The following is a 24,984-nucleotide window of genomic DNA, read 5'->3' on the forward strand; positions in this document are numbered from 1 at the left end:
AAAAAAAATATATATATACACATATACTACTTTAGCATTGAATATATACATATACTACTTTATGCTAAAGTAGTTTATTAAATAAAATGTCATATCCTACTGATACCAGATGTATCACACCCCCATTTTTCTAAATGTTTGTAGTTAGAGTTAATCATATAAATTAGCTTGGTATGCGGGGTCATCTAAGATATCCTGCACCATAATAGACACCTTTTCCCCTGTAATGCAGGAGCTGGAACTAATGTGGAGATTGTATGGGAACCTTCTAACAGTAAAACATCTTTTAAATGTTACAGCTTTTCAAAAGTTCCTTCAGCTGGCAATATTCCTTTCGTGGCATGATGCCAGTCAAACATATACCGTACTGTTTCTAGCCCCTAATTCTTCCACCCGCAGTAAGCAGGGCTTCTGGAATTTCTTTATTGGATAGGTCCCTCATACTTAGTAGCACACACTCCTTTTCGTATCACACTATAAAATAGCCCCGGTCATTCGTGCAAGCCGCCATGTGCAATATGTACACCTGCGCGGCTGTTTAAAAGTTACCACCTTTGTGTGTGGTAGAGGAGTGGTGGTGGTGGAGGAGTGGTGGAAAGGAATGGAACCGCGGAAGACGTGGGGAGAGAAGAGAGGAGGAGGGGGGAGGGGGGGGGGGGGGATAGGGATAGGGGAGGACAGAAGGATAGGCAGGTGAGTCTGGGGCGGAGGAGAGCAGTGTAAGGATAAACAGAGGGAAGGGAGTTCCAGGGCAGGTGCACGAGGGGGAAGAGGAGCGAGAGCGAGGAAAGTGCCACCTCTCTGGAAACAGAACTGGCACTCTGTTCTCCTGGCAGCAGGTTGGCCTCATCATCATGCGCACAAGTTCACATTCGATGCTCATCACAGGAGTTCTCAAACCTACAGCATGCTGTTTTGGGAACTATGCAGCAAAGATGTCCAGGATAGCTAAGGGCCAGATATGGCGCAGTGGGATAAAGAGGACCAGGGAACAGGTGGCCCACTGCTACCATGACATCAAGGCCCAGCTGAAGACCAATGTGGTGAGCCACAATAAGTATCTGGACCAGATGAGGGGAAGAGCCCCTTGCCCCATAGTCCTGACCCCGATGGAGCTGTGCCTGATCAAACTGCTAGGACCAGACGAGCACCTGGACACCACAGAAGCCAGGGCTGGTTTGTTCATCTCACCTGTAAATGTCATGTCTGCTGCAGATGTCCACATATTTTCATAGAAGATGCTCACATTGATTGATGCAAAGTGCGCATCTTATGCCAAACAATACATGTGTACTTCTTAGTATTGATACTTATGTCTTCTTCTTTGTTTCAACAGCACTCGCCCAGGAAACCACCTGCCCCAGCTGTGAAGCCCCAGGGACCAGCAGTACAGCCCACCTTTCACTGCAACTGTATGCACAGATGCAGGGGAGTGAAGAAGACGAGGAGGAGAGGCCAAATACTGGCTCCTCTCGCAACACCCTTACCCCTCAACACGAGCCTTACGCTCTCGTGCTTCATAGAGGGGACATCCCTACACTGGGAGCAGGTTGGCTAGTCACCACCTGCCTCCAGCATGCCACATTGCCAGCAGGATGCAGCAGACACCCAGGCACATCAGTCTACCAGCCCAGGCAGGCCAGTTTTGGCGCAACAGTCAGCAGTACCTCAAGCCCCAACAACAGCAACCACCTTGGGTTTCCTGGGCGAGAGCTGTGGAAACAAAGAAGACGACATAAGAATAAAGACTAAGAAGTGCACATGTACTGTTTGGCATAAGATGCGCACTTTGCATCAATGAGAGCATCTTATGCCAAAAAAATGGGGAAATCTGTAGCAGACTTGACATTTAGAGGTGATGTGAACTTCCCAGCCCCGGCTTGCGTCATGTCCAGGGCCTTGTCCATCCCCTCGAACACATCCGTTCCCAGCTGTTGAATCAGGAGCTCCTCCATTGGCATCAGGATTGGGCAAGGGGTTCCTTCTCCCGTCTGGCACAGATATTTGCTCTGGCATGCCACCTTGTTTTTGAACTGTGCCTTGACGTTCCAGTAGCAGTGGGTCACCTGCTGTTTGGTCCTCTTGATTCTGCTGTGCCAAGATATGGTCTGGACGATGATGCACCATATGTGATCCTTGGCTGCCCTGGATGCCTTCAGTGCCCAGTTTCCAGACAGCTGGTTGTAATTTTCAAGGACCCCAGGGATGAGCAGCTAGTTGTCCTTGACACTGAACTTGTAGGCGCGAAGACAAGGCAGACTTGCTGCCTGGCTACCAGAGGATTGGGTTGCCACTTCCACTTCCAGAGAGGTGTCACTTTCCTCACTCTCACTTCTACTCCCCGTTCCTCTCCCTTCCTCTTCCCCCCTACACTTGCCCTGCCAACTCCACCCCCCTCGCCATCTCTGTCTAGCCCTACCCTGCTCTCCTTCTCCTGCCACACTACCTGCCTAGCCCCTTCTCCCTCCTCCTATTCCTTCTCCCTATCTCTATTCCTGTCCCTAATCTTACTCCTTCCCTACTCCTCTCCCCACACCTTCCATGCTCATCCTCTCCATCTCCTTACTCCTCCTCACCTCTATACAAAAAGGGACAAACTAACAAACAAGACAAACTAACAAAAACTTCCACACACAGATAAACACAAGAAACAAAAGGTTCAGGAAAGTAGATGAAAAACACAAAAATTGGACTACTCACTCAGATAATCACAAAAAAACTCTTATACTCCAACCAACAAACTCCTCTCCTCGATGCCTGACACACTGTCAAAGGGGCAGCTGGAAGAAGCTGGTATGTATAAACAGAGAAAATAATGCGCCAGACATTAAATGATTTGTGATGTGAAAGTGTCATGTGATGCGATAGAGTATTACGAGTTGCGAAACTTACATACACGATGCAGTATATTTATTTTTATTTATTTATTTAAGTTTTTTTATATACCAACATTCAAGACGGTAGTCCCATCATGCTGGTTCACAAGAAACAGGGGTGCAATTATAATAAACTTTACAATTTGAACAATCGTGCAGAAAAGCAGTTACATGTAACAAGGAAATAAATAACTTGGAGTAAGAAGGAAAATGAAGTATATCAGTTACATGTAACATGTAGCAGTTACATGTAACAAGGAAATAAATAACTTGGAGTAAGAAGGAAAATGCAGTATATCAGTAATTTCCCTAACCACGTCCTTTTTATCGCAGGATGCTAACGCGCCATGTTTCTGATTTATTACTTACAGCATTTTGATGAATCTAGGCCTAGGATAGCTGGATAAGTCTTAAATAGTATTACTTATCTGGATAAGTAGCTCTATTTGAGACTTATCCATCCATCTTATCTAGCCAGATAAGCAGCACTTTTCAGACTCAGAAACACAGAAACAAAGAAAATGACGGCAGCAAAGGACCCAACGGTTCATGCAGTCTTCCCAGGAAGCTTACAGTCGCATCTGCTGTGCCATACAAGTCACCCCCTTACTAAGCTTCCCAAACCGTCAAAGTCAGGGCCCTTGTTGATTACTGTCTGAGTCCAATTCCCTGTTACCTCTTGCCATTGAAGCAGAGAGCAATGTTGGACATGTATCCAAAGTATCAGGCATGTTGGTTAAGGGTAGTAACCGCCATACCAGCAAGCTACCCCCATGCTTATTTGTTTTCCCAAATTGCAACACAAAAACTGGAAAAATTGTGGTAGAAATAGAACAGCTATTAAGAAACGCCTAGCCTTAATGCGGCTTTTTGGAAAAGTTAAACGCATAAAGACACGTATGTAATGCAGTTAAGAACAGTTTCATAATGATTGATTCTGTTTTGTATTTCAATTATGTTTTCTCATTTTCTAGAGATATTTGCTCTTGAGCCCCTGACGAAGTTTTCATACGAAACATGTGCCGTGTCTGGTGAATGAGGGCAAACGAGGCAGGGCATTGGAAATTTTTCCTCCGCTGCACAACTTCAAGGATAAGTGTCTTATTTGTTACCTTGAGGTGTTAAATTGAACTTTAAAAAATTTCTAAAAAAAGTTTAATATTTTCAAAAAAAAATCTAAAAATTGATGACAAACTCTATGATTATATTACATCACTTTGGTATTGAAGAAATTACCTGAATAAGTGAATATAAGATAATGCATTGTCACTTCCATATATCTGCTCACATATGAGGGTTTGGTCATTAATTTTGTAATAGTGGCATTTCAGTCGATATGGTTTTCTTCTTAATAACTATTTGTTTTCCCAGACCATAAAATCCAATGTCCTTGTTGGTTGCTGTCTGAATCTAATTCCCCTTTTCCCCCTGCCATTAAAGTAGAGAGCAGTGATGGAGTTGCATCAAGAGTATGAAGATTTATTGGTGAAGGGTAGTAACCTCCACACCAGCAAGTTATCCCCATGCACTCTCATCTTTATTCCCGTCCTCTAGCCTTCAGGGATCCACAGTGTTTATCCCATGCTCCTTTGAAATCTTTCAACGTTTTTGTCTTTACCACTTCCTCTGGAAGGGCGTTCCAGGCATCCACCCCCCTCTCCATGAAGAAATATTTCCTGACGTTGGTTCTGAGTCGTTCTCCTTGGAGTTTCATTTGTGACCCCTAGTTCTACTGATTTCTTTCCAATGGGAAAAGTTAAACCTTTCAGGTATCTGTATCATTTAATCACCTGCACCTCTTCTCCTCCAGGGTTTACATATTTAGGTCTTTCAACCCCTCCTCATAAGTAATTTGATGGATACCCCCCCCCCCCCCCATCATTTTGGTCGCCCTTCTCTGAACCGCCTCCATCCTGTCTATATCCTTTTTGAGATAAGGTCTCCAGAACTGAACGCAGTACTCCAGGTGAGGCCTCACCAAGGACCTGTACAAGGGGATTATCACCTCCTTTTTGTTACTGGTTATTCCTCTCTCTATGCAGCCCAGCATCCTTCTGGCTTTAGCTATCGCCCTGTCACATTGCTTCACCATCTTCAGATCACAGACACTATCACCCCAAAGTCCCTCTCTTGCTCCATGCACAACAGCCCTTCATCCCCCAAGGCGTACAGCTCATTTGGATTACCGCACCCCACATGCATGACTGCACTTCTTGGCATTGAATCCCAGCTGCCATATCTTTGACCACTCTTCAAGCTTCCTTAAATCCCGTCTCATTCTCTCTGCTCCTTCCTGCATGTCCACTCTGTTGCAGATCTTAGTGTCGTCCGCAAAAAACAAACTTTACCTTCTATCTCTTCCACAATGTTGCTCACAAAGAAATTGAACAGGACTGGTCCCATACACAGATCCTTGCGGCTCTCTGCTTAACACTGCTCTCTCCCTTCAGAGTAGGCTCCTTTTACCATCACACGCTGTCTTCTATCCGTCAACCAGTTTGTAATAGAGGCCACCACCTTGGCCCTCACTCCGAAGCTTCTCATTTTATTTATTTAAATGTTTTGTATATCGTCATTCCTTGTGAAGTTCACAAGATCATAACTGTTTACATAAAAATATTCATAGATTCACAAGCCTCCTATGTGGGACCGTATCAAAAGCTTTGCTGAAATCCAAGTAGGTCACATCGAGCACTTTTCCTCAAACCAATTCCTTAGTTACCCAATCAAAAAAAGGCAATCAGATTTGTCTGACAGGACCTTCCTCTGGTGAATCCATGCTGCCTCGGGTTCAGGAATCCTCCTGACTGTAGATGGTTCACTCTCCTTTCCTTCAGCAGAGTCTCCATTACTTTTCCCACCACTAAGGTGAGGCTGACCGGCCTGTAGTTTCCAGCCTCCTCTCTGCTCCCAGTCTTGTGAAGCGGGACCACCACCGCTCTTCTCCAATCTCTCGCCACCACTCCCGTTTCCAGGGATCTATTGAACAGGTCATGCAGCGGAGCCGCCAGCACATCTCTGAGCTCCCTCAGTATCCTGGGATGAACCTCACCCGGCCCCATGGCTTTGTCCACTTTCAGTTTCCTAGCTCTTCCCATACATTCTCTTCTATAAACAGAGTTTTGTCTATTCAAACTTCCTCCATTTTCTTGTTAACTAGTAACAGTCCTTCTCCAGGGTCTTCTTTAGTGAACACAGAACTGAAGCATTTGTTTAATATTTCTGCCATTTCTTCGTCTCTCTCCACACATTGATCCTTTTCACCTTTCAATTTCACTATACCACTTCGAACCTTTCTTTGAAGTATCTGAAAAATGTCACCTTTCTTAACTTCTTTGGCAATCCTTTCTTCAGTCGGACTTTTTGCTTTCTTGATTACTTTCTTCGTTTCTCTCAGTTTCGCCAGATATTCTTCTTTGTGTTCCTTCCTTTGGGATCCTTTATATTTGCTTTTATTTTGTCAGCCACCTCCTTTAAGATCCAGATAGGTTTCTTATTTCTCTTGCTTTTGTTTACTTTTATTAGTTGCTTTCGTAATTGCTCCTTTTACAGGCCGATACAGTACAGTGCGCACCGTTAGCCGGCATTTGTTCGCGCGTCCAACCCCCCCGAACCTAATAGTGCCCGCAACATGCAAATGCATGTTGATGGTCCTATTAGATATTCCCGTGCGATTCAGAAAGCAAAATGTGCAGCCAAGCTGCACATTTTACTTTCAGAAATTAGTACCTACCCAAAGGAAAGTGCACAGAAAAGCAGTAAAAACTGCTTTTCTGTGCACCCTCTGACCTTAATATCATGGCGATATTAAGTCGGAGGTCCCGAAAGTTTAAAAAGTAAAAAATAAAAAAAAAATTTTAATGGGCCTGCGGCTGGCGGGTAGAAAACCGGACGCTCAATTTTGCCGGCGTCCGGTTTCTGAACCCGTGGCTGTCAGCGGGCTCGAGAACCCAGGCCGGCAAAATTGAGCGTCAGCTGTCAAACCCGCTGACAGCCACCGCTTCCGTCAAAAAAGAGGCGCTAGGGACACACTAGTGTCCCTAGCGCCTCTTTTTACCGCCGGGCCTAATTTAAATAAATTAAAATACTGCATCACGTGCACAGGAGAGTGGCCTGTGAGCGCGCTGGGAGAGTGGGCGCTCGCCCACTCTCCTGCGATTTTACTGTATCGGCCCGTTAGTTTGGCCCACAGTTGCTCCGGCTAAGTGTCGCACAACTACTATACACAAGTATTTTTACTTCTAACTTTAAAAATATATGCATGGAGATTTACACATGTAATTTATACGATCTATCCCCCGTAAGTCGAGTTTTACGCATGTAAATCAAGAGATTTTCTAAAGTGCGCAGCGATGAAATTACCAGTATTACCAGCCTACCAGTTTGCCCAATCCATTTACAGGTCATTGAGATCTTCCTGGCTCTTCAGCCTCGACTCCCCCTAGTTTATCAAGATTCCCCATCCCCCCCACACACCTAGTCAGTATTACATTTTTAAGACATTTATGATCACTTCAGATATAGAGCAGGACTAACATTTAGGCAAGAAAGCTACCAAATCTACCCAGGTACATTTCTTATAAAATAGCAACTTTCTCACGTAAATGTTGGCCTCAGAAGGGAACGCTCCTAGACCGCACCTTACGCGTGTATGTTGTAGGTTTCTAAAATAGCATATACACAAGGATATCCCTATTTGCACGCACATATGCTGATTTTTACACTTGCAACTTTTTAAAATTCAGCTTTTAGATTTATTTGAAGTACTTATATTCTATCTATAGAAGTCCATCTGTGCCAGACGGATTACATAAAAACATATACACAATTATTTTAAATACAAACAACCTAAATAAGAGAGACAATCCCAAATACTCTAACCTATGGCTGATGTCTTTGTCAATCCCCTGTGCTACATGACTGTAGAACTACCCTTAAGAGGAAGCTTCAAGAAATAACTGGGCACAGTAAGTTGTTGGCTGGAGCTCTGACGGCAAAGAGTTCCACACAACGGATCCTACATCATAAAAGGCTCCATGCCAAATTTCGTGTAAAGGAGGCTGCTTGACAGATGGTATAGTTAGCAACAATTTAGCCCCAGAAAGTAAATTTGATGGAGTGTATGACATTAACAAATTAGTGAGACAGGCTGTACCTTCCCCATTGATGGCTCTAAAAATCATACTTATGTTAGGAAAGTATACTATATACTAGGACAGTGGTGGGCAAACAATAGCCCGCGGGCCAAATCTGGCCCTAACAGGTTTTTATTCAGGCCCACCTATCACTTGGACACTCTCCACTATGTGTGGCCCACCGATGCTCCAACCTGCCTGCCCGACATCAAAGACCAAATCATCGCCCTTGATGATGCATGACACTTGAGCAAGGGAGTTGGAGCAGTGGCAAGTTTTAATGCTGTGCTCGCTGAGGCCTCGCGCTGCTGTGAATGGGAGTGGGGAGTAATAGGGGAGTAAGGGAAGGCACAGAAAGGGAGGCATGGGAAGGAAGGGGAAAGTGGTGTGGATGTTGAGTGAGTGAAATGGAAGAGACATGAATGAGTGGGAAGGGTAGTGTGAGAAACTGAAAGGGAGGTGGTGAGTGTCAGGGAAGGGAATGAGTAAGTGAGTGAGTAGGTGGGTGGAGAGAAGGGCATGACTAGGTGGGAAGGGGTGAGAATGAGAAACAGAAGAGGGTGGGTGGGAGAGAGGGAAAGAGTGATTGAGAGGGAGGAGGAGTGACGGGTGCATGAGTCTGTGTGTGCGACAGAGAAAGGAGGAAGACCGTGTGAACCCTCCTCTCCTTCCCCCTACTAATCCAAGTCTACAATCTCAGGGTGACTGGAAATGAAGTCTCCAGGTATGGAGGGGCGGGGGTGGAATTTTTTATCCTTATTAGTTTTAATTATTGGGTGTTTGATATGTCTACTGTTGGGGAAATGTTTAAAGTACTTTTTAATCTTTATATTAAGTGGTGCCCTGTTTTGAACTATGCTTTTTAGTAGTATGGCTTCCGTACTGCTGCGATTGATTTATATTTTTTGACTTTGCTTTATGAGGAATGTTTTTGCATTGTTGCACTGCATATCAGTCTGGCTTTTAGTGGTTTCCAGCCCAGTTTTTTGTCTGCACCTTCGTATTTATACATTATGGCCTGCATTTGTGTCCAAGGTGAGGTGGTCTGCTAGCTGGGAAAACCCCTTGTACCTGCTGGGTTGAAGGTTTTTCTGATTTTGGTAGAGGCTGGGATCCATGATTGAAGGGACTCCTTGGGTGCTACAAATGATGGCACTTAAGCCTGTTGGATATTAAAATGCTTGCAGCAAGAGGTGGAGATTTGTTTGCTGTGTGGGAACCCGCCTTGCCTCGCCCTGCTGCATCTTGCCCTGCCCCACACTCCAACCCTTGTTGCGCTCGATAACTTGTAATGTGACCCCAGCACAAAAAAATAATTTGCCCACCCATGTACTAGGAGAATGTCATATTCGCTTACTCTAAAATGGAGGGACTGATTCTTCCAGTTTAAAATAAGTCAATATGGCATCATGTCACCCGCCATCTTCAAGAATTATACTGGTTCCCAGGCTCCCTGCACATCCAGTTTAAGACTGGGTGTTTAATGTTTAAATCCCTTCACTAGGACACTCCATCTTACCTCTCTAGCTACTTAGTTTCTTACTACCCTTGGCAATCACTGCGTTTCTCCCAACATGATTTATTAGTACTACCCTCCCCTAAAGACACTAATGTCCCTGGACAGAACCAGGGAAATCTGCTTTTCATTTCTAGCACCTAGCCTCTGGAATTCCTTTCCACTAGCCTTGCGTTTGGAAAAAAAGATTTTAAGTTTAGGAGAGCTCTGAAGACTTTTCTGATCCTGCAAGCCTTTCCACCTAAAGTAGTCTTGGTTATTTTACTGCTTCTGTATTTGATTAATTTTAACTGCATTCTTAAGTTGTTTGTTATGGATTTGTCAAGTTACTTTTACCGATTTTCTTTTTTCATGCTTGTTTTTCACTTTACGCTTATTTATTGATTTGCACATACCTTTGTATTTATGCCTTTAATTGTTTTAAAATGTCATTTAAATTTGTACAAAATTCAAATTGTGTCATGCAAGGAGGAAATGTCAATATATATGATGTGATCAAGAATGCCCTCTTTAATTACACTATAACTACAGAAAGCTTGTATACATTTTATTAATCAAGTATAAAATAAACTACACTAAGGGGTGGGGATTGAAAGGTAAGGTAATTTAAATTAAATGAACACAGAATGATTCCTAAACCCGCATTCCCAAATGTATTCCAATACATTTATGCCAAGAAGCCTCAGTTTTGCAAAAGAAATGCTGATGTTAACTTACTGAGTGTTGATTTCTGTATAAACATTAAGAAACACTCCTCCAATCAGGTATCCCATTGCAGGTCCAATGATTGCAGCAGTATAGAATATACCTGATGATATAAAGAATTTTTGAAAGGGTGTAATATCTGGAAGTATTAGTTAGAAATCTTTAAGCTCTTTGTTATAATTTGTCCTAAAATTTATTTTAGCAATATCTGGATGACTATTCACTTATGTAATTTAAGACTACATGAAATAAAACAGGTACCAAAATTAGATGATAAAATGTCATTATCCTGAAAAATTCAAAGATGCACAAAAAATTACGCACTAAAGAAGGAAGGCATAGTTAAGAGTAATGGACTGCAAACCAGGAGTTCAGATCCCACTTCTCCCAATGACATTGCTTGTGACCTTGGGCTAATCATTTTATAGGAAAATTGATTCTTATCTGCTAATTTTGTTCCTGTAGTACCACGGATCAGTCCAGACTGCTGGGTTATTCATCCCTGGCAGAAGATGGAGACAGAGAAAGTTTTATTGACACTGCCTCAAACCCCAGTGCCACCTGCAGTTCCTCAGTATAGATCTGTACACAAGCAGAAAGCAGAAAAACGTAATGACCAAACAACTAAGCAAAAATATTGAAAAATTATGAGAATCGTAAATAAACAAATCTGTTTTTATAAGATAACACTAGAGCTGAGCAGGCGACTCTCCACCTCCTGGAAAATGGGTGGATTCTAGACTGATTCGTGGTACTACAGGAATGAAAATTAGCAGGTAAGAACCAAAATCTTCCTTTCCCTGTACATACCCGGATCAGTCCAGACTGCTGGGATGTACCCAAGCCCTCTACTTAGGGTAGGACACAGAGAGTCCCGCTCACAGAACATTCCCGCCAAAGGAAGGCGAACCTAAATCTCCCAAATCCAGACAATAGTGCTGCGCAAAAGTATGTAGCAACTTCCAAGTCGCCGCTCTGCAAATCTCTCGAGGAGACATCAATTGCGCCTCTGCCCAGGAGGCCGCCTGCGAATGTGTAGAATGAGCACGCAGACCGGCCAGAATCTCCCTAGCGGCAGTAATGTAAGTGGACCCAATGACTTCTTTCAACCAAAGTGCAATAGTAGCCTTAGAAGCTTTGAAACCTCGTGTCACGCTGCTCCACAAAACAAAAAGGTGGTTGGACCTCCTGAACTCATTCGTTGCCTCGCCGAACATCTAACCTTTTGAGCTCTTTCACATGTGGAACGGACGCATCTATCGTTGGAAAAGCTGGAAGCTCCACTGTTTGGTTCACATGAAAAGCGAAAACCACCTTAGGAAAAAAAAAAAAAGGTACCGTCCACAACGAAATCCCTGAATCGGAAATTTGAAGGAAAGGATCCCGACAGGACAATGCTTGTAACTCTGAAATCCGCTTAGAGCATATTGCTACTAGAAAAACTACTTTGAGAGTCAAGTCTTTCAGCGACGCTCTACGCAAAGGCTCAAAAGGCACCACATACAAACCTCAGATGACCAGATTAAGGCTCCAGGAAGGACAAACTCTCCTAACCAAGGCCACAAATTCCTAGTCCCTCCAAAGAACCTGATAAAATCCAGATGAGTTGCAATAGCAGAATCCCCAATCTTGCCCCGAAGGTAGCCCAAGGCCTCCACTTGAACTCTAAGGGAGCTAGAAGATAAGCCTTTAGCGAAACCATCTTGCAAAAAGGACAAAATATCGGGAAAGGAGGACTGGAGGGCGCGAATTCCATGAGTAGCACACCAGGACTCGAACACCTTCCATACTCTAACATAAGCTAGATTACTGGACTGTCTCCTGGCTTGCAATAAGGTGGTGAAGACAGGATGCCAGATAACCTTTACGCCTCAACCTCAGTCTCTCAAAAGCCATGCTGCTAGACAAAAGTGAAGCAGCCTGGTCTGAAAATATGGGACCCTGACGAAGAGGCTGCCCTTCAGATGACCGAAACGAATTGGCTCTTCCACCGCCATGTTGATGGGATCCGCAAACCAAGGACGCCACGGCCACTCCGGTGCAACCAATATCACTTCCCCATGATGTTTACTATGCGACACAAATCCTTGCCCACCAACGGCCAAGGGGAGGGGGGAGGACACAAAGTAGGACCCCCCTCCCCGAGGCCAAGGGCAGAACTAGAGCATCGATGCCCTCGGCTCCATGCTGTCGCCTTCGACTGAAGAAACAAAATGCTTTGGCATTCTGACGAGTCGCCATTAAATCCACGTGAGGAGACTTCCATTGACTTCTGATGAGTTGCATCGCAGCTTATGACAATTCCCACTTGCCTGGATCTAACCGAGTCCGACTTAGGAAATCCGCTTGGACAATTTCAACCCCAGCTATGTGAGATGCAGCTATTCCCTCTAGGTGGGACTCTGCTCAATGAATTAAGACTTGAGCTTCCCGAGCTGACTGACTCTTGGTTCTGCCCTGCCAATTGGAAAGACCTTTCACCAATGGTAAGAACTCCCTCAAGGCTGGACGGACTGCCCTGGTCTCCAAACGGTTGATAGACCATGCAGATTCTCTCACAGACCAGATGCCCTGAACTGAATGTTGACAAACCGCTCCCCAGCCAGAGAGACTGGCATCGATAGTATCTAGGTCTCCATCTGGAAGCGGGGAACTTTAGGGCGGCATAGACGTCCTTCAAAATCGAGGAGAGGACGGAACGTACCCTCTTTCTTCGGGACCAGAAAATAGATGGAATAGCACCCTGTGCGAACCTCCACAGAGGGGACCGATATTACCACTCCCAAGCTCTGAAGACGTGCTTAGGGTCTCCCGTACTGCCAACGTGTTGCTCACTGGACCGCAGGGGGAAGTTAGAAACAGCTTTTGAACAGGTTGAGCAATTTCTAAAACGTAGCCGTCTTTATACCACACTGAGGACCCACTGGTCCTGCATAATCTTGGCCCCACTCATCATAAAATTGAGTCAAGCAACCTCCTATAATAGGAAACGACAGAGTGGACCGGCCTCGCCTCATGCGGGGACTTGCCACCAGTTGCTGAACCCTCTGAGACCCCTCGGAATGGCCTTCGAGCCCCACGAAAAGGACTGCCTCCAAGATTATCCTCGAGGGGTAGAAGAACGGTCTCTGAGAGGCAAATGGAGCCCTCACTGGCCTAGATCTCCTTTCAGAGAATGAACCTGAAAGAATCTCTTAGCTTTAGGCTTAACCTCGGGCAAACGGAGTGGCTTATTATCACCCAGAGATTGAATCAGCTGCTCAAGGTCTTCCCCAAACAAAAGGCGACCTTTGAAAGGTAAGAAGCCCAAATGCATCTTTGAAGAAACTTCCACCAACCAATTACGCGGCCAAAGTAATCTCCTGGCCGCCACCACTGAAGCCATAGCTCTAGAGGAAGTACAAACCACATCATAGAGAGCATACGCCCCACCTCGACCCGCTCAGATGCATCTGCGTATTCCCCCACCGCCGGAAGGTGCCCCTGCATCTGTTGCACCCAGCGGAGGCACGCACACTGCATGAAGCTTGTGCAAATCGCAGCCCTTAACACCAAAGCTAAGACCTCAAAAATCCGCTTGAGGTGAACCTCTAACTTACGATCTTGCATATCCTTTAATGCCGCGGATTCAATCACAGGAATAGTGGTTCTCTTAGTCACTGCGGACACTGCCGCATCCACCTTAGGGAGAGCAAAACATTCAAAGTCCTCCTCAGGAAGAGCATAAAGCTTCCCCATGGTCTGAGCAACTGTCAGACCAGCATCAAACGTCCCCTACTCCACATCTACCAACTTCCTAACCGACTTATGGAATGGGAATGACACTGGGGGACCCCTCACCCCAACAAGGACTGGGTCAGCTCCTTCTGAATCCGCATCACTCTGAGGCATCTTAAACTCCTAACACTTGAAAGGCTAATGGTAGCAACCCCTCCAATTCCTCCCATTTAAACAAGCAGACGTACCTGGAGTCTTCTGGCTCTGGAGAAGAAATCCCCAGGTCGTCCCCCAGGTCACCGGATCAACCGGACCCCCTGATTCCCCTGGTCAGACTCCTCCCCTTTGTCTCTGGGAGGCTGTCTAGATGCCTGAGAGCCATGTGCCAGCAGATCAAGCAGTCTGTGAGCTAAGAGCATTGAGGGCCTGCTCCTCTAGACCAGACCAGAACCAGCCCCCTGAGGATCCCCCCGACTGAGCCTGACTAGAAACAGCCCCCACTGCACCCCCAGGCTGTGCCTGAAACGGACCTGGCCAAAGGCAGTGCACTAGTGGGGCTACTGGCTGGCCAAACAAGCATCATGCATTAAAAGTACAAATTCAGGTGAAACCCCCCCTCACTGCTCAAGCTCCATCAGGCCTAACAAAGGAATAGTAGAGCCAGGCAAAACCATGGCCGCCTCCCTCTCTTCCTGTTCCGCCCCCCCCCTCCCGAGTGACAGCCGGGGACAAACATGATGGGACCCTCCCCCACACTCCGACGGCACGGGAACAGCCGCCGAAAAATCCAAGATTGGCCACCCAGTCCCACGCCGTCTGAGGAAGAAGCACCAAGGACAGAGCTCTGGCCGAAAATAGCGCTCTCACCTGAGCCGCTTCGTGGCGGAGGAGCCCTCCCCGCCTTCCAAACAAGAAGCGTAGAGACCTGCCCGATTCAGCCACGAACGCGCAGAGCTGCACACCCTGCACGTGGCACCACGAGCCATGCTGGGGAAGCGGGGCTGGGAGGGAAACACCAAGGAATATGGAGAAAAATACCCTGAAAACAGTCCTGTCCTCCCCCCCCCCCCCCAGAACCGAGCCGATCTTACCGGAAAATGGAGGAGGAGGTCACCCACACTGCTGTGCTGCCTGTTCAGCTCTTAGAAGTAAAGTATTTTCTTTTTTTTTTAAACTTTGTTGGTAAAAGACACAGACCTGAAACAGAAGGAACAAAAAACCAACAAACTCCCCCTGAAGCCTGCAGCCACCTAAGCGCCTCGTGAGGGGAGGGATCTGGTCAACCAGATGTACACCCCACGGTGACAACACAAAAAGGGTGACAAACCCCCGGCCCGCCCGCCTCAACCAGATGGGTAGGACCCTTAAAGAATCCTAACAAGCCAAAAAGAAAACCCCCAGGAGGAAGGCTTCAAAAGCAATACAGCCCCAGAAAAAAAAAACTTCAGAACTGCAGATGGCACTAGGGTTTATGAGACAGTGTCAGTAAAACTTTCTCTGACTCCATCTGCTGGCAGGGATGAATAACCCAGCAGTTTGGACTGATCCGGGTACGTACAGGGAACTCCTGTTTGCCTCAAATACCCACTTAGATTGTAAGCTCTACTTGAAAACATGTTGTAAAGCACCTTGAGCTAAAATTGGAAAGAATAAGATCCAGAAATAAAAATAAAGTAAATCTCCATGAGGTACAACTTTAGGAATTGTTTCTTTTGCAGCAGTCGAGGGATATTTTAGAACTGAGGCTTAAATGGCTCTACTCAGCCCTAAATATTCATTCCCCTTAGTGTTCAGTTTGTAGCTGGAAACTTCAAAAGACGTGTAACTTCAAAAGTGTGCAAACAAACGGACTTGCAGAAAGGGTTTGTTTTCCATTTTCTGCCTTGAAATTCCATGATCCTTAAATCTGACCCTTAAGGCCAGATTTTCGAACCTACGCGCGGGCGTAGATTTGTGCGCGCAACCCGGCGTGCACAATTCGACGCCCGATTTTATAACATGCAAACGCAGCCGTGTGCATGTTTATAAAATCCGGGGTCTGCACGTGCAAGGGGGTGCACACTTGTGCACCTTGCGTGCGCCGAGCCCTAGGGGGAGCCCCGATGGCTTTCTTTCCCCGTTCCCTTCGAGGCTGCTTCGAAATTGCGAGCAGCCTCTGAGGAACTTTCCTTTCTCCCCCCCCCCCTCCTTCCCCTAACCTACCCCCCAGCCCTACCTAACACCCCCCCCCCCCACCTTTATTATTTAAGTTGTGCCTGCCTTTTGGGCAGGTGTAGGTTTGCGCATGCCAGCCCAAATGACGGCGCTGCGAGCCCCCGGCCTAGCGGGCCTTCGGAGGGCCTCTGGCCCCTCCCCCGCCCCTTTTTTCAAGCCCCAGGACATATGTGCATGCTGAGTCTATCCAAATCGGCTCAGCGCGCACAGGAGGGGTTTGAAAGGGTAACACGCCTAACCCTTTTAAAATCTGCCCCCTAGTGTACTAAACAAGGCAACAAACTAGCAACCCTTTCCTTTTTACCTTCTTACAGTCATGATATTAAAGGGCTATTATAGGATATTGCACAGGGTGATGTGTGAGCCAATACTATTGCTTTTATGTATAAAGGACAGTCTTGTCTGCTAAGGAAGATAAACAAGAAGAGCCCTGTGAAAACCCTTTCGGGAACTATTTGTATACCTTATATAAATCTTTGTAGGCCCTGCAATGTAATGGTCAATTCAACAAAACTGATAGTGGATTAAAAACCAAACAAAGCAGGGAAAGCCCACTGTTTTTGATGCATCTGCAATTTCCTACAAACCCCCCCCTCCCGTGTCTGCTTTCCATTTTGAGTCAGGAAACCAGCCTGACACATCCAAGTTGGATACACTTACTTACCGACATACACAGGAGAATAGATTGGCTTGGACATTTTCATCCAAATAAGTCACCCCCAGTGTGTAGAGTGGTGTGGCTCCAACCCCATGAAGAAACTGCCCCAGCATGAAGACAAATCTATAGTGGGAGAGATGGGAAACTGCCTTCTGCACACTGATACGTATGGTTTGGACGTGCACATGCCAGTCTTCTCCGAGAAATTCACTTCGTACTTGCCACTGGCAAAGTGGGGTAATGCAAACACTAGAGAGCCAATGCCCATAATCAGTACACCCCATCCTAGCCACCGGGGCTTGTGCCCAGTGCCGCCATGTAACTTACTAATGTCAAACAGATACATGCTGCGATATCATAAGTACTGGCAATCAGGCCACTGTGGCTTGCTGCGGAGGTCAAAACCGGCGTTCTATTGGAGGTGATTACTGTGTTAATGAAACCATTTACTATCAACCCCTGCAGGAAAGAGGCAACCGAAAGGAAAAACAGGACACCTTTGGATGTATTGAAAACTTTAGGAAGCTTGGTGTAAATGTCCCCCAGCCACACAAGTTTCTGCTCTTCAGACGGTGATGGTACAAATTTAATTTCACAGATGTCCTCCTCCTCCTCATACTGCACTGTGGTGACAGATTTTCCATTAGAGAGAAGCTCAGTGTAAGAGTCAGAAGAGCTGGAAGGACTTTGAATGCAGGGTCCCGTAAGTACACAGTGGGGCATCACATGGCTCCAACGAGCTTGACGTGTCCAAATCAAGTTTCATTCACATTGGGAAAAGAGGGTGTTGAAACACAGAAGCTCCCTGCTTCGAACTGAAGGAGTTTTCTATTGCCAAAGTATGCGGCATTTCTATCCACAAGAAATTCCCAGAAGGGTCCGCTCACTTTTTTTCCCCCCTCTTTCTCTCGCTCCTCTGAAGCTCTAAACAGGCTGATATGGTTCCGAACTTGATTCAGACTTGATGGCACAATGTTGATTTCCAAATAGTATTCAAAAAAACACAGATGAAGAGATGCAAAAGCATGTTCTGCAAAATAAACAAATGGGTAAAAATAAGCAACTTTCACTCAGAAAACCATAAAAATACTGTTTAATACATTTATAATAGTACTGAAAATCCACTTTTGGAGCCAAGGGTCCTCCTGATGAATTAGATATTCTGAGATATTAGGCTGATGCCCCTCTAGCTGCCACAGTACCCGATAGGAACACAGAGCATTATGGTAAAAAAAACAAACAGACAGAGGTCAAAAGCTTCTCTTTTGAGTGCTGGGGTTGCGACTGTTGACTTCAAAGTTGTCAACTGGCTGTTACTTGGCCAGCCCTGACTGAATTTTAATGAAGGTAGATCTTTAAACCGGCAAAATAAATTGCTGGCAACCCACATACATGCCTAGCAGCAGAAGCTCTTCTCCCTCCCAGCGCACCACTCTTAAGGCAGAGGAAGTTGTAAGGACTGGTCTTGGCGGCAGGGAATGAGCCACAGCATGCTCACAGTCACCGCAGCAGTCCCCTACAGTATGTTTTCAAATTCCCATAAGGGGCATTGGGGGCCACTGTGGGGATTATGAGCACTTTACTCACAACCTGATGCTACTAACTCTGCTGAGCCCAGAACCAACTCCAGTAACTTCTATTGGCTCTGGAAGTGATGAAGTTGGGAGGAAATGAAGAGAGTTAGTAGTTTGAAGGCTCACGGAGAACAGGGGAATTGAAGGGATAAAATGGAAGAGAGGAGGTGAAGGAGGTGGTTAGGAAACAGAAAGGCTAATGAGTAGGGTGACCAACTGCCCAGTTCTGGACCAGACAGCCCCAGTTTTCCAGCTTGTTGTACAGGTCCGGTTACAAAAAGTAACCGGACACTGTGAAAGCCGGTCAGGCAAGGCCAGGTGCCAATCAGTGGCTGCCAACCTGGCAGCGCTCCAATCATCTGCCTGTTTTCGGGGCTCGGTTTGATTCTCCTCCTCCTCTGCCTCACTTGTTGCTGCTTCACGCTGGCCTCCTGGAAGTCGCAGAGGAAGAGGAGAGTCGAACCCAAAGTCAGGCAGGCAGAATCTGACTAGGAAAAAAATCAACGCTCAATTTGAAAAGGTAAAAGAAGGGAGGGGCAGCTGCGGCTGGCCGCCCCCTCCTCCCCCCCCCCCAAGCGTCTGGTCCTGTTTCATGGAAAAGTTGGCAACTCTATAATGGAGGGTGGGAGTGCTAAATTGGGCGAGGAGATGGCAAAGGATTGAAAGATGAAGGCTCACTTGAAGGAGGGGGATGGGAGCATGTATCTCTGCAGTTTATTAAAAATTATAGTCAATTGTTCCTATTTTCTTCCATCCACTAATCTTATTACCCCTCACTATCCTTCTCCCTATTCCTCCTGCCATAAAATACTGTTATTTTGTTTAAAGTGTTAAAGTGTAAACTTCCATTCGTGCCTTAGATTGTTCACTGCAAACCGATATGATGTGCAAACGAATGTCTGTCTATAAAAGCGTTAAATAAATAAATAAATGTAGGAGAGAAAGCAGCATGAAGGCCCTGTATAATTCCCTAGTGAGACTTCACTTGGAATACTGCGCATAGTTCTAGAGATTGCACCTTCAAAAGGATATAAAGAAGACAGCGTCGGTCCACAGAGTGCCTATAAAAATGGTCAGTGATATTCGTTCTAAAGCACATGGGGACAAAGATTTAAACACCTAAACCCTGGTGGAAAGTTGAGAACATAAGAACATAAGAAATTGCCTTGCTGGGTCAGACCAAGGGTCCATCAAGCCCAGCATCCTGTTTCCAACAGAGGTCAAACCAGGCCACAAGAACCTGGCAATTACCCAAACACTAAGAAGATCCCATGCTACTGATGCAATTAATAGCAGTGGCTATTCCCCAAGTAAACTTGATTAATAGCCGTTAATGGACTTCTCCTCCAAGAACTTATCCAAACCGTTTTGGAACCCAGCTACACTAACTGCACTAACCACATCCTCTGGCAACAAATTCCAGCTTTATTGTGCGTTGAGTGAAAGAGAATTTTCTCCGATTAGTCTTAAATGTGCTACTTGCTAACTTCATGGAATGCCCCCTAGTCCTTCTATTATTCGAAAGTGTAAATAATCAAGTCACATCTACTCGTTCAAGACCTCTCATAATCTTAAACACCTCTATCATATCCCCTCTCAGCCGTCTCTTCTCCAAGTTGAACAGCCCTACCTCTTCAGCCTTTCCTCATGGGGAGCTGGTTCCATCCCTTTATCATTTTGGTTGCCCTTCTCTGGATATCTTTCAATATAAAAGGAGACTCTGGATCAAGAAGTCATGGGATGAGGATAAATGGGAATAGACTTGAGGCGTAATCTAAGTATTTCTTTACAGAAAGTGTGGTGGGTGCATGGAATGACTTCCCAGTGGAGTTGGTGGAGATGAAAACAGCATTTGAATTCAAGAAAGCATGGGACTGTAAGCACAGTTGTCTAAGGGAGTGGAAGGGATTGTCGAGTTTAGCAGTTCTGTGTAGATGGTGGTAGACCAGATAGAAACATGATGGCAGAAAAAGCGCAGGCGATCTATATTTCTCTGGGGGGGGGGGGAGGGGGGGGTTGGGTGCAGTGATGTGAGGAAAGGGAGGAAGGATGGAAGCCAGAAGGCTCTTTGGCAGGAGCAGGGCAGCTTGCTTGGGATGGGAGGCATGAAGGTTCACTTGAGGAGGATAGGAGCAGGAAGGCTCCTGGGTGGGAGCGAGGCAGCTTGCTTGGGGGGCTTGGGATGGGGGGCATGAAGGTTCACTTGAGGAGGATAGGAGCAGGAAGGCTCCTGGATGGGAGTGAGGCAGCTTGCTTGGGGGGCTTGGGATGGGGCGTGAAGGCTCACTTGGATGATGAAGTTGAGGGTTGGTAGAGGAATGCTGGCACTGAAAAGTCTCTGGCGCTGGGCAATGGAGGGGGGGTTGGTAACAGGAAGGCTCATGGGGGGGGGGGGGAGGGGTAAAAGTGGAAGACACCGCAGCGTGGAGGGCCGCGGGTCGGCAAATCCAGCTGAAGTAGAATAAGATTCAGTATTTCAGCACTAAGGCCCCGGCATGCTTCCCCCCAGCGCCCATTAGAGGGCTGCCCTGTAGGTCCCCGGTGCTGCCGGCGGGAGGGGCGCGGAAACGGATAAACAATGTTACCGCCGGCCCGAGGAGCTCCACCGCCAACTGCTCAGAGCGAAGCCCCGCCCCCCACGGCCCTGCCCACGCCGGCCGCCTCCGCCGCCCAGGTCGCTAGGAAACAGAGGCGCGCCAATCTAATTGCTCGGTCTACAATCCATGCGAAAGAACGAGCCAATTGCTTGCGGACCTTTCATTGACAGAAGCAGCGGAATCTGTAGGGAGCGCGCTGGGCCAGTAGGACGAATAGTTTGCGGCAGAGTCTCTTCTCCTCCGAGTACAGGTAGCCAATAGCGGGCTCCTCCTCTCGTGGACAACCCGAGTTTCTAAAGGCGTCTGCTCAATGAAATTGGAGGGGAGAAGGGGGAGGGGAGCCAATACGAGACCTTCGTCCATGAAAGGCCGAGGAGCCCCGGGCCGCGAGGTCGGGCGCTGTTGCCACCTGACGAAATTCCCTTTTTGCTTTGAGGAAACTTTACCGTTGAGGTGCCGAGGCCATGCACGAATGGCTGAAGGAAAGCAGGAGCAAGGAGGGAGGCCCGCGGGCCGCGGGCGCTGCTTTCTAACGCTGTGGCAGAGCGCTGAAGCCTCGAAGGAGCCACCTGCTGCTGCTTGCTTTTACCCCTACTCCCTAACGGTACTTTACTGCAAAAAGGACTCCTTTTAACCGCTTGGGCAGCAACGGTACAAATCGTCGTGGCCATCAAGGCTCCTCCAGCTCTGCAACCAATCGCTCTTTATCTGCAGAAACCCCTAACCGATGGGAGAGGAGAACGTGTCAGCCCGAAAAGAATTACTCAGCCCCTGGGGTGGCTTCTGATAGCCACCCCAGGGGCCCTGCACTCCAGGACTACTGCGTGAGGCCGCGCAAACCCGGGGAGGAGCGCGTGCATCCCGCCAATACCGCCATGGGAAGAGGGCAGAGCTGCGCACAAAAGCTGAGCAGTCTGCAAACTTTAGTATTGGTCAAAATAAAGACTCTCATGTAAATTGTGTTAAGTAATTTACATTTTAAATTAATACAGAAGAAAGCTATTAGATACAGTGAATTTCTAGGAAAATTCTGCAAGTGTCCCTTCCACTCGCTCTCCCTACTCCCCTGGCCACTTTGCCCTCTTCGGTCCCAACTCCTCCACCTGCCAGTATCTCTCCCTCCACCTCTAAGCTCAACCCCTTCCACTCTATCCCCAGTCCCAGAGTTTGACCCCGTTCTCAGTACTGCCCCTCACACAGGCTCCCTCTCTCTAATACACATCCACACCCCCCCTCACTCTTCCTCTCTCTTGCATACCCACCCACACAAGCCCCCTTTCTTTCTCACACATATGTCCTCACACAAGGGTACCTATGTCTCTCTCACACACCCCTTCACATAGGACTCGCATCCTCACATATACACCCGCTCCACTCTCTCATACACACTCCTTACCATCTCTTCATATAGGCTCCTTCTCTCTGGCATCCACACTCTGGCATCTCCCCCCCCCCCCTCGCACACACGTTCATTGTCATGGGGGCCTTAGTCTTCACCGCGAGCGGAGGCCGTCCTGCGGCACATGGGGGCCTTCATCTTCCCCACGAATGGCGCGCAGGGGCCTTCTTCGCTCGTGGCATGCCAGGGTCTCCTCTGCTATTTTCTGTGCAGAATTTTGTGCTCTGCACAGAATTCCCCCAGGACTAACAATACTGGCAATGTGCAAGTAAGAGAGCACTAGGGGGGCCAGCATCACCTGAGAAACTGAGACGAACAGCTGGGAACCAAGATTATGTTCAGTTAAGCTGCTGTCTCCTTAGTTTACTGCAATGTTTCCCAATCTACATTAACACAAATGTCATGTGGCACACCGGCCTACATGGCACAGGCATGGAGAGGACTCTCAATCAAAAGAAGAGCTAGCATCACCAGTCTGTGAGGCTGCAGCACAGAGGAACGAAAGGAGATAGTCATGTCAATAGGTAAGTGCACTTTAAATATTTACAAGTCAATGGGCATATATTGTAGCAATTTTCAAAAAGTGTGTTACATGTGTAAAACCCAATTTTAAGCACGTAAATGCTTTTAAAATTACCTCCTCAAAGGGGCCGATGCAATAAAGTGCACCCAGCCCAGCACACAGCTTTAACAAGTGGTTGGATGTGTGTTTTGGACACGTGTCCATAACCCCCAATGCAATAAGGGGGATTAGCGCGACCAAAACGCAACATTCAGAGAAAGGCGCAGTTAATAGCCTTCGTGTGCAAACGTCATGTAGATGAGGCTATTGGCTATTACTCCAAATGCAAAAAAATCCCTGTGCACCCAAGGTGCACTTTTTAACCCGTAAAATTTTACTCCTGCCCTGGAGAAGGGCGTAGAGTCTTCCTGCACGTCCAAGGCTCAACCAACAATAAAAATGCTTTGCTGTGGTTCCTCCGACTTAGTGTCATTGCAATTACTAAGGAGAGTAACAACCTCAGAAAGCAGCATCATGAAAAAAAAAGCCTCGACATTAAAAGAAAAAACCCTCCGGGGGTGCACGATATACACGTTCCGGGCTGTGTCTGTTGTGTGTACATATTGTGATGGTAAAATAGCTGTTATAGGAAAAAAAAGTCAGTTTTTCTTAAACCCATGCACATCCACCTCTCCCGGGCGCCCGATGCCATGCACGCACTAGGGATAGGACAATGTATCCCTAGCTCGTCCGTTTTGCGTGCAGCTCATTTACATATTGCAGTGAGCGCCCGGGAGAGGTTGGATGTGCGTGCATTAAGAAACGGAACCACCCAGTTTGGATGCACATTTTTAACGTGCACTTTATTGCATAGGCCCGAAAAGGGTCTCGTATTCAATTAATGTGCCTTGAACCGAGACGAGTAGCAAGCTCTGCCTGCCGTCGTTCTGCCTGTTAACTCTGGAGTGAATATTCAAAGGAGTTACGCATAAAAGTAGCATGAATCCTAGCAATTTAAGTGCATAAATCCGCTTGAAAATTACCTCCTTTGTGTATGGGATATACACTGTATACAGGCACACAGAACCCACAATTTTAGGGGCAGGAAAGAGAGACCACCACAAAACATCAGCAAAATGTACACTAAGGAGGTATTTTCCAAAGGAATTACGTGATAAATGTAGCAATTTACAAAAGCCACTTCCGCACGTCAAATCTAGATTGAAGTGCGTAAACCCTTTGAAAATTACCTCCTTAACGCCAACTTAGCAAACCTGCCATACTAAAAACAGCTCTCTCAGGATTCAAATAGCAAAACCCTGCCTATGAAAAGCTAACATTGCAAATATTCAGGGATTTTTCTCAGGAGGTACTTACCAGTAGTGAGTACTAGCACCTTTTCCTCCACCTGCTTGATTTGCCCTGTGGTCCCTCAAAAAAAAAACCTAAAAAAAAAAAAAACCATGCATCCTCCATGTGAGTACCAGCACCTTTTGTTTCCAAGAAAGATGGCACTGCGATATTGCAACAGTTTTCCTGGAACTCAAATTTACCTACTATTGGGAAAACAGAAGAAGCTGGACTTCTATAGATCCCTACACAGAAACCATGACAGTGGGATCCCTCTGCTTAATCACACACAGAGAACACAGACCCTCTCAGTAAGTAACGTATAAGGAACCACCAAATTATAAACAGAAATGTGAACAAAAACTGAACTGGAACTCCTTAAGAAGCCAGACTGCATGCACTGCAACTCTGCAGAAAAAACAAACAAATTCATTTCGTGTGCCTTGCCTGGTGCCTCAGTAGCATGGGGTTTTCTTGGGTTTGTAGCTCTGGAGCACTCCTGACGCCCCCAGAAGTCTCTGCAAAGAGGTAACTGAGTTTCTACCACCGAAAGAATATCCTAAGCAACAAAAAAAAGCAAAGGCAGAGAAACGGGGATGAAAAAGCCTGTAACCCTCAGCACACACATATATATGGGAGAACAAAGGCTGCTGATGAATGGGCTCCAGCTATCGCAGACACTTATCAGAAAGGCGTAACCGTAATGTATCTCATATTCTCTTAGTCAGAAGGAATGACGCA

General features: G+C 46.6%; 1 protein-coding gene across 1 annotated transcript in view; it reads right to left on the bottom strand.

The window, feature by feature from the left end:
- The window catches only part of SLCO4A1 (solute carrier organic anion transporter family member 4A1), a 127,429-nt gene that overhangs the window by 81,941 nt on the left and 20,504 nt on the right, over positions 1–24,984 (bottom strand). The window contains 7 exon segments of the mRNA XM_029612402.1: positions 10,245–10,335; positions 16,828–16,846; positions 16,848–16,966; positions 16,969–17,139; positions 17,142–17,336; positions 17,339–17,378; positions 17,380–17,851. Of these exon segments, the coding sequence (XP_029468262.1) occupies positions 10,245–10,335; positions 16,828–16,846; positions 16,848–16,966; positions 16,969–17,139; positions 17,142–17,336; positions 17,339–17,378; positions 17,380–17,544 (800 nt within the window). The 5' untranslated portion in view covers positions 17,545–17,851.

This window comes from Rhinatrema bivittatum, chromosome 8 (assembly GCF_901001135.1).
Source record: "Rhinatrema bivittatum chromosome 8, aRhiBiv1.1, whole genome shotgun sequence".
NCBI lineage: Eukaryota > Metazoa > Chordata > Amphibia > Gymnophiona > Rhinatrematidae > Rhinatrema > Rhinatrema bivittatum.